The sequence below is a fragment of the Pristiophorus japonicus genome, chromosome 1 (assembly GCF_044704955.1).
Source record: "Pristiophorus japonicus isolate sPriJap1 chromosome 1, sPriJap1.hap1, whole genome shotgun sequence".
Classification (NCBI taxonomy): Eukaryota; Metazoa; Chordata; class Chondrichthyes; family Pristiophoridae; genus Pristiophorus; species Pristiophorus japonicus.
In genome coordinates, this window is record NC_091977.1 from 280,442,603 (window position 1) to 280,460,108 (window position 17,506).

The 17,506-nt window shown below is 44.5% G+C and overlaps 1 protein-coding gene across 1 annotated transcript in view; it reads right to left on the bottom strand.

Moving 5' to 3' along the window:
- Positions 1–11,853: 11,853 nt before the first annotated feature.
- The window catches only part of dipk1c (divergent protein kinase domain 1C), an 89,335-nt gene continuing 83,682 nt past the window's right edge, over positions 11,854–17,506 (bottom strand). Inside the window, exon 4 of the mRNA XM_070879039.1 lies at positions 11,854–12,059. Coding sequence (XP_070735140.1) covers positions 11,856–12,059 — 204 coding nt within the window. The 3' untranslated portion in view covers positions 11,854–11,855. The remainder of the gene's footprint in view (positions 12,060–17,506) is intronic.

Sequence of the window (17,506 nt, forward strand, 5' to 3'; positions counted from 1 at the left end):
CGGTGGTGGAGGGGTGGTGGGAGTGCTGACAGATCGCAGGGATAGTTACAGATGTAAGCTTGTTGGGGCTGGAGGAAACACCCCTGCTTCTCCTGGCCCACAAACCATGTTGTGAAGGCACGCACCTTATGGATTCAGACCTTCTCCCCTCCTTTTACCTGCCGGGTTTCCTGAAGCCAGCCGATTGTGATTAAAAATAGAAACCTTGTTAAAATAAAGGCATATAACCTTCCATAAAAGGTTTCAATGACCAAACCACCCCCACTCCCAGCATTAAAACCAGAAGTGTGTGGGTTCCTGTTTAAGATTTCTACCTTTTTAGCTTTCCACCCAAACCAAACCCACCCGTATTGGGCGATTAAAATTACCCCCATGATAAGAGGGTGTGCTGTCATCCAGGGTCGGTGTAACCGGGACAGGTTAGTGGAGCTGTCCCCAGAAATATTGCATATTCTCAGCATGATAGCTCCTCAAAAAAGCTTGATTTTCCTCATGTGTGCATGGATATGTCTGCTTCACCGAAAAAACAGTTCATTTTATCAAGAATCAGAGCAGTGCGTGGTTTCGACCATTGAGCTGACTTCCGTACCAATATAACCACAGCATAGGTTATTCTTCATCTGTAAACTAAGACAGTTCACACAGTTAGTTATGTATGTATTACTCAATATTAACTTACCTTAATTTAATAAAATCTTCAGAACACATTATTGTTATTGAAAATCGTATATTGATGATTTATTGTTACTTGTGTTAAATTTTACAGAGAGCGAGCCCCATGTTTTACATCAGGCTGAAGACACCCTTGGCTTTGCTCCATAGCCTTGCGATATTGGAGCTTTGCGTGATTTTGTGTTCAGGGGAGCATCCTTTTAACTGCACAGCTGGTTATGTAGTTGTTTACTTAAATCAGATTCTGAAAGGCAATAATACAAAAGCAAAATACTGCAGAAGCGGGAAATCTGAAATAAAAACAGAAGATGCTGGAAATGCTCAGCAGGTCAGGCAGCATCTGTGGAGAGAGAAACAGAGTTAACAATGTTTCAGATCGATGACCTTTTGCCAGAGCTGGAAAAAGTTATGGAGATATAACAGGATTTAAGCAAGTGTAGGGGCTTGGAAAGTGGGGAGGGGAGGAAAGAGCAAAAGGGAAGGTCTGTGAAAGGCAGGCATCCACCCTATCACAGACCTTCCCTTTTGTTTATTCCTCCTCCCCCCTTTCCCTGCCCCGACACTTGCTTAAATCCTGTTACATCTCTAACTTTTTCCAGTTCTAATGAAAGGTCATCGACCTGAAATGTTAACTCTCTTTCTCTCTCCACAGATGCTGCCTGACCCACTGAGTATTTCCAGCAATTTGTGTTTTTATTCTAAAAGACAGTTATTACTGAGAAAGCCACTTAATGATCAAATAGAATCTGTCTTTTACTTCACATCAACAACATTGGAATGTGCCAACGGTGGGCCTTAGTTGTGTTGAAATCGTGGAGGTACTCTGCACGCCATGCATTGAACATAATTTTTATTTTGGACTGGAACCCGTATGAGCCATTATGAGCCAGATGGAAGCCAGAGTCCAGGTGCACTTGGGAGTTGGTAGGTTTACAAATCTTCAGATTTGTTGCATGAGCTTATATGTAGGTACCCCTCTGCAATGGGGGTCTACGTATTACATCTACATATTACTCAGTAAAGCGCAGCTGGAGTATAGTGGTACATAGTGACACTTCTAAACAGTGGAGACCCAGTGCACAGTGCTGCAACAAAAAAAAAATCCATGTATAAAAGCGCCTTTTGTCCTTTAATATGCAACCACTGCTGTGTTACTGCCATTTATTCCAGCAGTTGGTTTGGCACACTCTCTGAACTCATATTTTTGAACATGTAACTGTTCCAAGATTGTACTAACAAGAAATGTTTTGAACAATTGGGGAAAGTTTCCATATACAGGTGGTATTGTTTTCTGCTCCAGTCTTCACCTGGCCCAATTATGAAAATTGGCAACCAGTACATACCACAGCAGCTGATATACGAGCTAACTGAGGCTGCAGGATGAGTCAGGCCAACAAGGAAACAAAAGGCTTACTTTAGTATGGTGTAGTGACAGAACACAGGAACATTACAAGAATGTTTCTGCTTTTGCACTTTTAGAAAACCAACCAATTGGGCTGAATTTGGCTCTGCAACATTGGCATACTAATGTGCTGACACATTTATATAAATGTAATCTGTCCATCATTTGAACCAAGGCATTAGCCAGTGTAAGAAAAATGTAAATAAACATTAATATAGCGCAGAAAGACATTTTATGTGACTCCATTAATGCATTTGTATCTTAACAGCGTACAGCGTGATTCCATTGTACAGGCATATTAAACTAGACATTGTATATTATTGTATAATCAGTGGTAGGTCAGATTAATGCAGGATCAATCAATGACTGAGCTGAGACTCATCAGTCTGAGTCTGTGTCATCCAGTTACACCTCAATCTCTAAACCTTCCCTTTATAGCAGAAGGAAAAGAATAATTTTAAGTTAAGTACTGTGCCTCACTGTGCACCACGCACAGTGAAAGTACAACTAACTTTGATGCAAAACTGGCTCTAGGAAAGACAGTTACCAGAAAGACTATAATTTTAACGTTACCCGATACTTTTCAGTTGCTGTACAAGTTCAGTATTTGTACTCTCCACACTGGGTACTTTCATCAAAAGCTGAGCTTTATATTTTATACATGTCCCCTTTGACAATAGCCTCATTTACAAAAACTTCATTCCAAAAAAATTCAGTATAGATTTAAAGTGAACAACATTGAATAACAATTGCAATGTTAACCCTGCTGCAATCTGCATTCAAATGAAGAACTGGCACAAACTGTACCCAGTGAGACATGAACTTTGTTCACCAGCTGGATAGTCTCCAAGATCCTTTAGGCAATTCACATCATTCATTAAGGCTTTGGGTAAAACACAATGGGGCTAATTTTGACTTTGACTTCAATGGAAATTTAAAAATGGGAGAGATGCATAAGGGGCGGCTGATCCGATGTCGCTTGTTTTAACACTATTGCCCAAATGTCAAAATGACCCCCCACTGTTTTTATCCATTAGTGTGGTTACCTGTCAATAGAGAAACTGCTAGGTGACATCACTACATTGCACTGTGAAGCTCACAAACACACGCGCAGAATCTGATGATGTGAAACGGAGTGTTGGATCAGTGCATGCAGATGCTAAGACAGGTGGCGTCCTTGACTCAAAGTTTGGTTGATTGTATTTGGCCTATACTCATTGGAGTTTAGAAGAATGAGAGGTGATCTTATTGAAACACACAAGATTCTGAGGGGCTCGACAAGGTAGATTCAGAGAGGATGTTTCGCCTCGTGGGGGGAATCTAGAACTAGGGGGCATAGTTTCAGAATAAGGGGTCGCCCATTTAAAACGGAGATGAGAAGGAATTTATTTTCTCAGAGGGTCATGAATCTTTGGAATTCTCTACCCCAGAGAGCTATGGAGGCTGGGGCTTTGAATATATTCAAGGTGGAGATAGACAGATTTTTCAACGGTAAGGGAGTCAAGGGTTATGGGGAGCGGGCGGGGAAGTGGAGTTGAGGCCAATTTCAGATCAGCCATGATCTTATTAAATGGTGGAGCAGGCTCAAGGGGCCAAATGGCCTACTCCTGCTCCTATTTCTTATGTTCTTATTCTGATATGATTGGTGTGGCGGCTGGCTAATTGCATCGACAGGAAGCCATCCATCCACATTTTTTGGACAAATTCCGGTCCAAAGGCAGCGTATTTAAAGGGTGCATGCACCTCTTACAGGAAAGTTGTATTCATTGAATTTAAACAGTTTGGCGTTCACAGTTTGATTCTGTTGGATATTTCAGATAGCTGGAAGTGAGGGGAGGGGGGGGGGGGGTGGGCGGTGTTGCCCCTTGGTTCTCAGACATCTCCCTGCAGGTGATGTTAGCAGAGGCCAGATTCAGGAGGGAACGGTTTTCCCACAAAGTGAGAAGAAAATGTTCAACAGCCTCAACCAGAAAACCTGGATGGTGATGGCAGGTGAAGTGAGTTGCAGGAGCATCACCCAAGGTTTCGGATACAGTGCAGGAAGAGGTTCAATGACTTCATAAGATCAGCAAAGGTGAGTACTGCTCCACCTTTCGCATTGTACCTTGTCATAGTCCCTTTCCTCCCTCCCCCAGCATTCAGAGCAATTACCACCCCTGCACCACCAATCATAAGGGCACACTGTACCGCTTCTCATTCTCACTCTGAACACACATACACCTGCTGCTTGCTCACTGCACTGCTTCTACTAATGGCCTGCTCATCTCACCTGGTGGCAATTGCAGAACCTGCAACTCCTACATAACTCCTTCCTCAATTCACTCAAATTACTTACTACCCATTCAACATCTCCTCATTCTCCTAGCATCTTGAAAGAAAGACTTGCATTTCTACAGCGCACAGCAAGCTCCCACAACAACAACGTGATAATGACCAGATGATCTGTTTTTGTTATTGAGGGATAAATATTGGCCAGGACATCAGGAATAACTCAACTGCTCTTGCTTGAAATAGTGCCATGGGATCTTTTATATTCACCTGAAAGAGCAGGTTTAACGTTTCATCCAAAAGACGGCCCTTCTGATGGAGTGCTGCACTCCCTCATTACTGCACTGGAGTACCAATCTAGATTTTTGTGCTCAAGTCTCTAGGAGTGGGACTTGAGTCCACAACCTTCTGACTCAGAGGCGAGAGTGTTACCCACTGACCCACACCTGACACTTGCTGCTTCTTCCTCCCAGCTTAAGCACTACATGCTGAAACTCCACATGTGCACTTGCCTTCTCAGTAGCCACTCATAACTCTTTCCTTATTCTGCAGGAGAATATAATGCACAACACTCGGGAAAGGAATGAAATGGGGGGGGGTGGAGGAGAAGCACCCAACATCATAGACTGGAGCTGTGCCTTCACGGGATTGAGCTCCGAGAAGCCACTGTCTCAAATGGACGTTAAAGATTCTACAGCACTTTCAAAGAGAATGGGCACACTCCCAGTGTCCTGATCAACATTTATCCTCAACCAACATCATTAAAACAGATTGGCTGGTCATGTATCTCATTACTGTTTGCTGTGTGCAAATTGACTGCCGTGTTTTTCTACATTGCAACAGTGACAACACTTCAAAAGTACTTCATTTCCTATAAAGCACTTGGGACATCCTGGAATTGTGAAAGGTGCTATATAAATGCAAGTTCTTTCTTGCTTTCTAACATCCTGCACAGCAGCCTATAACCAACACTGGGGGAAGTCACTGCACAGAAGCAGCAGTGAGTAAATTTTCTTTTTAAAAAAAAAGGCACTATGGATTGACAATTGGGTGATTAATGATTTGAAGAATCTGATTTTGTTTGGGTACACATTAAAACCTTTATCACTTTTGACACATTAGTCTGCAGCATGTGTTGTCGGGCATATTCTGGCTTGTCAGTAAGTCATTGATGTAGAGGTTGGCTGAATGGTTTCAATGTTATACAATGTAAGATTGAGCGACTGGTGAAAATGGATGCCATGACTGTTAATGCAGATGGGTTTGGTGTCAGTATTCAGGAGATGGGACTGAGCAGTTCACCTGAAGCATTTAGCTATTAATTCATCCCTTGCATCTCTGGTTGCAAGGCCTTGTAGTCGCACTGTTTTCCCCTCACCTTCGTCCGACTGCTGTCATCAGTAGAAAAAGCGATGCACTGCTTCGACATGGCCAATTGTGCATCGGCAACCTCCTTGAGCCTGTTGTGGACCGCCGACTGCGAGAAGCTTGAGATGCTCCGCCCCCCCTGCCCCCACAGTCGCAGGCTGGAAGTATCCTGAAGCAAAGAAGTTCAGGGCGGTGGTCACTTTTACAGCCACTGGCAAGGCACGACATTCTGGTGCAGCAGCATGAGGCTGTAGATATCAGCAACAACATGCTTGGAGAAGCAGAGCCCCCTCAGGAGCTGCTCCTCAGATACATCCAGAAACATAATTCTTGACCTATAGAACCTATAAAGCATAGAAGGAGCTCCTACTGATTACCAACAACTCTCTGTCAGCTGTATAAAGCCACATTGAACACTCTAATGTATGCACCTGCGAGGTTTGTAGAGCTGTTGACATGCCATGGTGCACCATCTTGCTGACCGAAGGAAGCAGGGGTCCCCTATGGAGTGCACTCTACGCGGGAGTCCTCCCACTATTTATTGGAGACTTGGCCTGGAGGGTGTTGCACGATGCTGTCCCGTGCAATAAGTTTTTAAGTCGGTTCACAGGCTCCCAGGCCGCCTGCAATTTCTGTGGTCTGGAGGAGTCTGTGTTCCATTATTTAAAGGGGCTGCTCCTCAATTTCTGGTTGCACTTCAGTCCCACTCTCCTGATCTTTGGGCACCCTGTGCGGAGGGGAGCGGGTAGGTCCGAAGGCCTCCTCGTAGGACTGCACCTGGGCACGGCCAAGAGTGCCATCAGCCGGTCCAGGCAGCGGGCGGTCGAAGGGGTCGTTCAGCCTGACTGCCTGCCTCTCTTCCGCGCTTACATCCGAGCCAGGGTGTCCTTAGAGGTGGAGCACGCGGTGTCCACCGGTACGCTCGCGGCCTTCCGCTAGAGGTGGGCGCCGGAGGGACTGGAGTGCATCATCACCCCCGGCAAACACATTTTAATTTGATTTTATATGTTTTAAAGTTTAATTTGTTTTTATTGCCGGATTTAGTGTCCCCCAACCTTTTAGCTAGGGGGCACTTGTAAAATGTGTTTTTTTAGTGCCGAAACAAAACAAAAACATTTTTTTTTAAAAACCCACAAAAAAAAGGGCACTTGAAAAGTGTTTGGTGTGTCCCCCAGATCAGGGGGCACTTGATTTAATTGATTTATTGTTTTACAGCCAAAAAGAGTTGTAGAGCTGTTGACACGCCATGGCGCACCATCTTGCCGGCCGAAGGAGGCGGGGGTCCCCAATGAAGTGCACTCCACGTGGGAGTCCTCCCACTATTTATTGGGGACTTGGCCTGGAGGGTGGTGCACGGAGCAGTCCCGTGCAATAAATTTTTAAGTCGGTTTACGGGCTTCCAGGCTGCCTGCAACTTCTGCGGTCTGGAGGAGTCCGTGTTCCATGTTTTTATCGAATATGCGAGGTTGCAGCCTCTATTCCAATATCTGAAGGGGCTGCTCTTCAAATTCTGGTTGCACTTCAGTCCCACACTCCTGATCTTTGGGCACTCTGTGCGGAGGGGAGTGGGTAGATCCAAAGGTCTCCTCATTGGACTGCTCCTGGGCATGGCCAAGGGTGCCATCAGCTGGTCCAGGCAGCGGGCGGTCGAGGGGGTCGTTCAGCCTGACTGCCTGCCTCTCTTCCACCCGAGTCAGGGGATCCCTGGAGATGGAGCACCCGGTGTCCACCGGTACGCTCGTGGTCTTCCGCGAGAGGTGGGCGCCGAAGGGACTGGAGTGCATCATCACCCCCGGCAACCAAATTTTAATTTGATTATTATTGTTTAAAGTTTAATTTGTTTAATTGCTGGTTTTAGTGCCCCCCCCCCTTTTAACCAGGGGGCACTTGTATAATTTGTGTCTTTTTAGTGCTCTTAAAAAAAAAAGGGGGCACTTGAAAAGTTTTTGGAGTGTGCCCCCTTTAATCAGGGTGCACTTGATTATTAGTCAACAACTAAAAGAGTTGTAGAGCTGTTGACACGTCATGGCGCACCATCTTGCCAGCCAAAGGAGGCGGGGGTTCCCTATGGAGTGCACTCTACGCGGGAGTCCTCCCTCCATTTACTGGGGACTTGGCCTGGAGGGTGGTGCATGGAGCAGTCCTGTGCAATAAGTTTTTAAAGTTAGTTCATGGGCTCCCAGGCCACCTGCAATTTCTACTGTGTGGAGGAGTCCGTGTTCCATGTTTTTATGGAATGTGCGAGGTTGCAGCCCCTATTCCATTATTTGAAGGGGCTGCTCCTCAAATTCTTGTTGCGCTTCAGTCCCACACTCCTGATCTTTGGGCACCCTGTGTGGAGGGGAACGGGCAAGTCAGAAGGCTTCCTTATAGGACTGCTCCTGGGCATGGCCAAGGGGGCCATCAGCCGATCCAGACAGCGGGCAGTTGAGGGGGTCGTTCAGCCTGCCTCTCTTCTGCGGTTACATCCAAGCTAGGGTGTCCCTGGAGATGGAGCACCAGGGTGTCCACCGGTATGCTCGTGGCCTTCTGCGAGAGGTGGGCGCTGGAGGGACTGAAGTGCATCATCACCCCCAGCAACCAAATTTTAATTTGGCCGTCTATTGTCTAAAAAGTTTTATTGTTTAATGTCCAAAGTTTAATTTGTGAATTTGTCAGTTTAAGTGCCCTCTTTTACGGGGGGCACTTGATTTATAGTTTTACTAAAATAGTTGTCGAGCTGTTGAATTGGGAATGGCTTAGCCAGTCACCTGATGTTCACAAGACTCAATAAAACCCAGCCCGTTAGGTTCAGGGGATCCACGATGAGGCAGGTAATTGATAGCCTGGTGGATGAACTGGTAATGTGCAGTGTGATTGTTAAACTTTTGCTAATAAACCAACTAGTTCTTAATTGCAATGTGTTGTTATGAATTCTAAAGCAAAGAATCCATGAAGCAAATACATTACAAACACCACTTGGAGGAAGCAAGAGTACAGAAGGCACTGTGGGTGGGGTGCTTCAATATCCATCATCAAGAATAGCTCGGGAGACTACCACTGACTAAGTTGGCTGAGTCCTGCAGGATATAGCTGCCACACTGGGCTTGGGGCAAGTGGAGAGAGAACCAATACAAGGGAATAACTAATTTGACCTTTTCCTCACCAATTTACCTGTCGCAGATGTGCCCATCCATGATGGAATTAGTTGGAGTGACCACCGCAGTGTCATCATGGAGACCAGGTCCCGTCTTCAGACTGAGGCCAACCTCCATCATAAGTGAGATAGATTTAGATCTAGCAGCTTAAAACTGGACAGCCATGAGTTGCTATGGGCCTATCAGCAAAATTGTACTCCACCACGATCTGTAACCATATGGCCCGGCATAGACCTCAGTCCTCCATCACTATCAAGCCAGACGACCAACCCTGGTTGAATGATGAGTGTAGAAGAGCATGCCTAGAGCAGCACCAGGCATTTCTGAAAATGAGGCGCTAACCTGGTGAAGCTACAACACAGGACTAGATACATGCTAAACAGAGAAAGCAGTATGCTATAGACAGAGCTAGGAGATTCCACAACCAACAGATCAGGTCAAATCTCTGTAACCCTGCCAAATATAGTCAGGAATGGTGGTGGGCAATTAAGGAACTAACTGGAGGAGGAGGCTCCATGAACACCCCCTTCCTCAACGACGGTGTAGCCCAGCACGAGTGCAAAAGACAAGGCTAAAGAGTTCACAACAAGCTTCAGCCATAAGTGCCAAGTGGCTGATCTTTCTTGACCTTCTCTTGAGGTCCCCACTACCACAGGTGCCAGTCCTCAGCCAATTCGATTCACTCCATGTGACATCAAGAAATGGCTGAGTGCCCGAAGACTATGAGCCTGACATCAACTGTAGTTCTGAGGACCTTGGCTCCAGAACTAACCAGGTAGCTACAACGCTGGCAGCTACCCCACAAAAAAGCCAGACAAAAAACTAAAATGGTACAATTTTAAAGGGGCTGCAAGAACAGAGAGACCCTGGAGGTGCTTGTGTACAAATATTTGAAGGTGCCAGGACAGGTTAACAAAGCAGTTAATAAAGCATGTGTGATTCTCGCTTTATAAACAGAGGCACAAAGTACAAAAGCCAGGAAGTTATGCTAAACCTATAAAGAACACTAGTTCAGCCCTAGCTGGAGCATTGTCTCCAATTCTAGGCACCACATTTTAGGAAGGATGTGAAGGTTTGGAGAGAATACAGGAGATTTACTAGAATAGTTCCAGAGTTGAGGAAATTCAGTTACATGGATAGACAGGAGAAGCTGAGATTGTTCCCCTTAGAGCAGTGAAGGCTAAGAGGAGATTTGACAGAGGTGTTTAAAATCATGAAGGATTTAGATAGAGTAAATAAAGAGAACCCGTTTCCAATGGCTGAAAGGCTGATAATCAGAGGGCACAGATTTAAGGGGATTGGCAACAGAACCAGGTGCAAAATGAGGAAAAACCTTTTTACGCAACGAGTGGTTAGGATTTGGAATTGACTGCCTGATAGGCTGCTGGAGGCAGATTCAATTGTAGTTTTCAAATAGGAATCGAATAAATACTTGAAGGAAAAAATTGCAGGGATTTGGGGAAAGAGAGGGGGAGTAACGCTAACTGGATTCTCTTCGAAGGGGCCACGCAGACTCGATAGGCTGAACAGCCTCCTTCTATGCTGTACTATTCTATGATTTTATTCGATACATCCAATCCAGCCAATTACCGCCCTATCAGTCTATTCCCGATAATCAACAAAATGATGGAAGGAGTTGTCAACAGTGCTATCATGTCACACTTACTCACCAAACGCCTGGTCACTGATGTTCAATTGGGTTCTGCCAGGACCACTCAGTTCCAGATATCACTACAGCCTTGGTCTCAATATGGGCACAGGAGTTGCATTCCAAAAATGAGATGAAAGAGTCTGCTTAACATCAAGGCAGCATCCCATCGAATGTCATCGGGTCAAATCCTGGTACTTTCTAATCAACAGCATCGTGGGAGTACCTTCACAGCATGGACTACAGCCATTTAAGAACTAGGCTCATAAACATCTTCTCAAGGACAATTAGGAATGGGCAATAAATGCTGGCCTTGCCAGCAACGCCCAAATCTCAAATAGGAATTAAAAAATATATCTAAAAGTGAGAAATCACTTCAGCTCCATAAAGCTCACCAGAACACAGATGTCAATGATTTGTGTGCCTGGACCAGAGTACCTCTTTAAAAACTGAATCATGCACAACGTTGAATCCATCCCGCTAGGTTTTATCTAGCGGGTTGGGTGATGAGTGGTTTGGGAGCTGATTTCTTATGCTAATATCATGTTGGGGCCTCAATTGCATCATGGGACCCCCATTCATGAGGCTCCTGCCTGTCTCTGGCAAGGGCCTCGGCCAACTGCAATGTTCATGCCATCAAAATGGCGGCGGGAGCGAAGTAAGGGGGCAACGGTCGGTAAGCACATCCAAGTGATTTTTACCCCTCATGTGCCCGGGGTTCTCGCCCCGATGGCTGAAATTCTCCCCGTTGTTCCATTTGAAGATAAAATCCAGATTTGCACCTCGTCACAGCGGTCATGATCTGAGGCTCACCTCTGCAGTGGCAGCAGTGGCTTGTTCTGGAGTTCCCTTTGGACACTGATGCAAATGGACTTTTTGATTATGAGGCTGCATTTATTACTGCCAGTTTTGCACAAACAGAAAATGCTTCTGATTGTGCATCAATGCAAAAGTGGCAGTGTAATTTGGGAGACCAGCCAGCGCACCAAAGCCCTCAAGTGCGAGACCCCTTCCAGAGGTCGACTCACACCCATTCGAGTTCCCAAAGAGTGTGTATAAACTCAGCTGTAAATGACTCAGGTGGGGGGGGGGGGGAGGACCTTAGGCCATAATATATGCAGGTTGTGAACCTTCCCTCCCCCCCCCCCTCTTCAATGCATCAATCGACTGCCTTAAAATTGAACTTGAAATGGCTCAAATCAGTTCAGGTTTGCCACTCACCTTTACTCTAAAAATGACTTTTTCCATGAAATATAACAATGATAGTTTAACTATTGTGTGAAAGGGTTCGGATTTCAACAGCAAGTTTCACAATGGTTAGTTCTTTAACCTCGCGAGTAGTCAGTTTGCTGCTTTGATATCATAGTTCTCTCTGACAAGCCTTAAACAAATTGTACAGTTCAGAGAATGTAACCTCCGTACTCTTCTTATCCACACTGCCATGGTTGGACAGCTCAGCACACCTGTGTACTGCCTTATACAGCTGGGATTTCAATGGATGATACACCCGGAGTTCACTCAGCCTCGGCAAGAACAAGGGTCGGAAAATCTTATCGCAAATAACCTGTGAGAAACAAATAAACAAATTAATCATCAGGTCTGAGGTTAAACAATAGTTCCATAATGATGCAGATGAAGATGGAAGATGGCTGTGTGAATTCTTTTAACGTGGGGTGGCCATTGCACACCAGCTACCACACGGACTTGACAGTGCAAGGTCTTCGTCCAATGGCAAGGGGATCCAAGACGATTGCAGACCAGGTTCTGCTGCATGGAAGTAGTACACACACAGACACACACACACACACACACACACACAGCTAAAGCACATCAAAAAAGACAAGGAAAGGCTGGATGAGGATCAGAATCCTGATTCTCACTGGGTGTTGAGAGACTGGCTAATTGGAGACAAGCCATTGGCCCTCAAAGATTGAGGAAAAAAAAATGTGGGTGAAAATTAATCTAGGCTGCTTGGACATACTCCCACAGAACCAGTTACACAGTGACACTGCCAAAGGTCAGGACTGATGATGGTGTAAGAGGACCTAAAGCAAGGGAGAAAAATCATAATTTCTCCGAGTTTTTTCCTGAAGGTATGATTCCTCGCCGTCAGCAGCCATCATCCGATATCGGCTCCTTCAGCATGAGTCTCAGCATGAAGTGTTGATGAGCTATTTGATCTGTAGGGTGAGGGTGCCTTAGCTGAGCCTCATTTGTTCTCACCCAAAGTCCACACAGACACTTATGGCATCAGAGTCACTGGATGGTAATCAGGAGCAGCAACCCTGCCTGATATCCCTCCTCCCTGACCTGGAAATAGTAAGGCTAATTATACTTCCTCCATCACTATTGAGCTGTGACAAAAATAATTTTGAACTAAGGAAAATTTTAATTTAAAAAGTAATTGAGAAAAGATAAAGGTGAGATCTACAACTAATACGTTTTAGGTGTCTCATCATATTATTATGCCATAGTGAACACCAAACTATTCCTTGAACTAAATCAAATATTTTCCTCTCGAAGATCTTTGATCTCATGAACCACTCCACATCCGCCCCCCCCGCCCGCCCGCCGCCCCCTAAAACAGAAAGTGGCTAGTGACTCAGTACTGTGGGTAGAGAATGCATGAGAACAGTGCATTCCCTCTATCACAAAAAGCACCTCACCTCTCTCTAGCACCTTCAAGACAACTCACTCTTGAGGTCAGGATCTCTGGCTGCAATTGTCTCCGGCTGCACCCTGTTGTTACTATGTCACACTATGGGAGCAAGTCTGGCCATGTACCTCATCATACCAGGTTTCTCTTACTACAGTTAGGCAAGTTCTGGAGAAAGTACAGAAAATGATTGACAAGGATTTTACCAGAATTGAGAGGATGCAACTATCATGAAAGATTGATTAGGCTGGGGCTCTTTTCTCTGAAAAAAAAACTAAGAGGAGATCCGATAGAGGTCTTTAAAATCATGAAGGGGTTCGATAGGGTGGATGTGGAGAAATGGTTTCCACTCATGATGAGTTCAGGCAAGGGGGCATAAATATAAGATAGACACCAACAAATCAAGTAAAGAATTTTGGAATAATTTCTTTACCCAGAGTGTGGTGAGGATATGCAACTCGCTGCCACAAGGAGTGATTGAAGCAGACTCCATTTGTTAACAGTAGGTAGACATGTAAAAGTCACTGCTGTTATGTCCCTGGATTTATTAGCAATGCGTTTTTAACAATCTTGTTTTAATAGTCTTGATTTAATTTTGATGGTTTCTTAGAACAATACGTTGTGGAACCAACCAGTGAGCAGATTATTTTAGATCTGGTAATGTGTAATGAGACTGGATTAATTAATGATCTCATAGTAAAGGATCCTCTTGGGAAGAGTGATCATAGCATGGTAGAATTTCAAATTCAGTTTGAGGGTGAGAAAGCTCGATCTCAAACTATTGTCCCGAACTTAAATAAAGGTAATTACAAAAGGTATGAAGGCAGAGTTTGTTAAACTGGACTGGGAAAATAGATTAAAGGGTAAGACGGTAGATGAGCGGTGGCAAACAATGAAGGAGATATTTCATAACTCTCAGCAAAGATATATTCCAGTGAGGAAGAAAGACTCTAAAAGAAGAATGAACCATCTGTGGCTAACTAAGAAAGTAAAAGGATGGTATCAAATTGAAAACAAAGGCATATAATGTTGCAAAGAATAGTGGAAGGCCAGAGGATTGGGAAGTAATTAGAAACCAGCAAAGGATGACTCAAAAGAGAGAGAGAGAGAGAGAGAAGATAGTTTGAGAGTAAACTAGCAACATACATAAAAACAGACAGTAAGAGCTTCTATAGGTATATAAAAAGGAAGAGAGTAGCTAAAGTAAACATTGGTCCCTTAGAGGATGAAACTGGGAAATTAATTATGGGAGACAGGGAAATGGCAGAGACTTTGAACAAATATTTCATATCAGTCTTCATGGTAGAAGACACTAAAAGCTTTCCAATAATTGATACTCAAGAGGCGATTTGGAGGGGGAACTTAAAAAAAAGTCACTACCACTAAAGAAAAAGTACAAGGCAAACTAATGGGACTAAAAAGTGGACAAGTCCCCTGACTTGATGGCCTGCGTCCTAGGGTCTTAAAAGAAGTGGCTGCAGATATAGTGAATACATTGGTTGTAATCTACCAAAATTCCCTGGATTCTGGAGACGTCCCAGTGGATTGGAAAACCACAAATGCCTCTATTTAAGAAAGGATGGAGACAGAAAGCAGGAAACTATAGACCAGTTAGTCTAACATCTGTGGTTGGGAAAATGTTGGAGTCCATTATTAAGGAAGTAGTAGCAGGACATTTAGAAAATCATAATACAGTCAAGCAGAGTCACCATGGTTTTATGAAAGGGAAATCATGTTTGACAAATTTGCTGCAGTTCTTGGAGGATGTAACAAGCAGGTTGAATAAAGGGGAAATCAGATGTCGTGTATTTGGATTTCCAGAAGGCATTCGATAAGGTGCCACATAAAAGGCGACTGCACAAGATAAGAGCTCACAGGGTTGGGGGTAATATATTAGCATGGATAGAGGATTGGCTAACAAACAGAAAACAGAGTCGGGATAAATGGGTAATTTTCAGGTTGGCAAACTGTAAATGGGGGGTGCCACAGGGATCAGTGCTAAAGCCTCAACTATTTACAAACTATATTAATGATTTGGATGAAGGGACCGAGTGTAATGTAGACAAATTTGCTGATGATACAAAGATAGGTGGGAAAGCAAGTTGTGAGGAGGACGCAAAGAATCTGCAAAGTGATATAGATAGGCGAAGTTGAGTGGTCAAAAGTTTGGCAGATAGACTATAATGTGGGTAAATGTGAGGTTATTCACTTTGGTAGGAAAAGTAAAAAAGCCAATTATTATTTAAATAGGGAGAGATTAGAAAATGCTGCAGTACAGAGGGATCTAGGGTCCTTATATATGAAATACAAAATATTAGCATGAAGGTACAGCAAGTAATTAGGAAGGCAAATGGAATGTTGGCCTTTATTGCAAGGGGGATGGAGCATAAAAGTAGGAAAGTCCTGCTACAACTGTACAGGGTATTGGTGAGGCCACACCTAGAGTACTGTGTACAGTTTTGGTCTCCTTATTTAAGGCGGGATATTCTTGCATTGGAGGTAGTTCAAAGGTGGTTCACAAGGTTAATTCCCGAGATGAAGGGGTTGTTTTATGAAGAAAAGTTGAGCAGGTTGGGCCTATACTCATTGGAGTTTAGAAGAATGAGAGATGATCTTATTGAAACGTATAAGATTCTGAGGGGGCTTGACAGGGTAGATGCAGAGAAAATGTTTTCCCTCGTGGGGAAATCTAGAACCAGGGGACAGAGTTTCAGAATAAGGGGTCGCCCATTTAAAATGGAAATGAGGAGAAATTTCTTCTCTAAAAGGGTCGTGAATTTTCTGCCCCAGAGAACTGTGGAGGCTGGGTCATTGAATATATTTAAGGTGGAGCCAGACAGATTTTTGATGATAAGGGAGTCAAGGGTTATGGGGAGTGGGCAGGGAGTTGGAGTTGAGTCCATGATCAGATCAGCCAGAATCTTATTGAAAGGTGGAGCAGGATCGAGGGGCCAAATGGCCTATCCTGGTCCTATTTCTTATATTCTTAACATCACGGCAGTTTATGTGAAGTAACTGCACGTGATGAGGATGTGAAAACTGGGCTACAAGTGGGATAATATGAACATCGGAACAGGAATAGACCACTCAGCCTTTCAAGTCTGATTAAATGAGTTGATAGGGTAGATAGAGAGGTGGGAGAGTCCAGAACAATGTGGCTTAACCTTAACATTAGAGCTAGGCCATTCAGGGATGGTGTCAGGAATCATTTCTTCACACAAAGGATAGTGTGAATCTGGAACTCTCCCCCCTAAAAAACTGTTGAGGCTGGGATCAATTGAAAATTTCAAAATAGAGATTGGACCATGGGTGATCTGTATCTTAACTCCATCTGCCTGTCTTGGTTCCATAACGCTAAATACCCTTGCCCCGTTTTGAAATTTTCAATTGACCCCCAGCATTTTGGGGGAGAGAGTTCCAGATTTACAGTACCCTTTGTGTGAAGAAGTGCTTTCTGACATCACCCTGAACGGCCTGGCTCCAATTTTAAGGTCAAGTCCCCTTGTTCTGTACTCCCCCTACCAGGGGAAATAGTTTCTATCTACCCTATCAACTCCTTTAATCATCTTAAACTTCAATTAGATCACCCCTTAATCTTCTTTATTCTTCACCCCCTCCAAAATCAATACAGGTTGATCTTCCCTTATCCGGAACCCTTGGGACCTGGCCTGTTCTGGATAAGGGATTTTCCGGACGAGGAGTGGTCACGTTAAATTGGATGGTACAGGTACTGACCAAGGGGATATCGGGGCTGGCTGGTTGGCTTGGGGCTGGGAGTGCAGCAGAGAGATCCTTGGGGGGGAGGGGGGGGCAGTGGTGGATCACGGGGTCATGCCAGCGATTGTGGGAGTCAGCAGCGAGGAAGGACTTCAATTTGTTCATGTCGGAGTTCTGCGCATGCGCTACCCGGTGGCCGGGAATGGTTCTGGATGTGGGGTAGTTCTGGATAAGGGAGGTTCAACCTGTGTATTCTTCCTGAGGTGGAGTGCCCAGAACTGAATGATGTTCTCCAGGTGGGGTCGAACCAGAGCTCTGTACAGCTGTAACACCACTTCCACCCCTCTGTATTCCAGCATCCTTGAGATAATGGCCAACATTCCCTTAGCATTTTTTAATTATTTTTTGTACCTGTCCAATAGCCATTAGTGATTTCTGTACTTGGACCTCTAAATCTCCACAGTTTCTAGCTTCTCGCCATGTAGAAAATACTCTGATCTATCGTTCTTGGGTCCAAAGTGGATGGCCTCACAAAGGTCATATGATCAGTCGATAGGAATTTCAAATTCCATAGTCCAGTGGGCTTTAATAAAATCCCATGTTCTTGGACTGCAATTTAAGTATTATCCTTAAAAGGT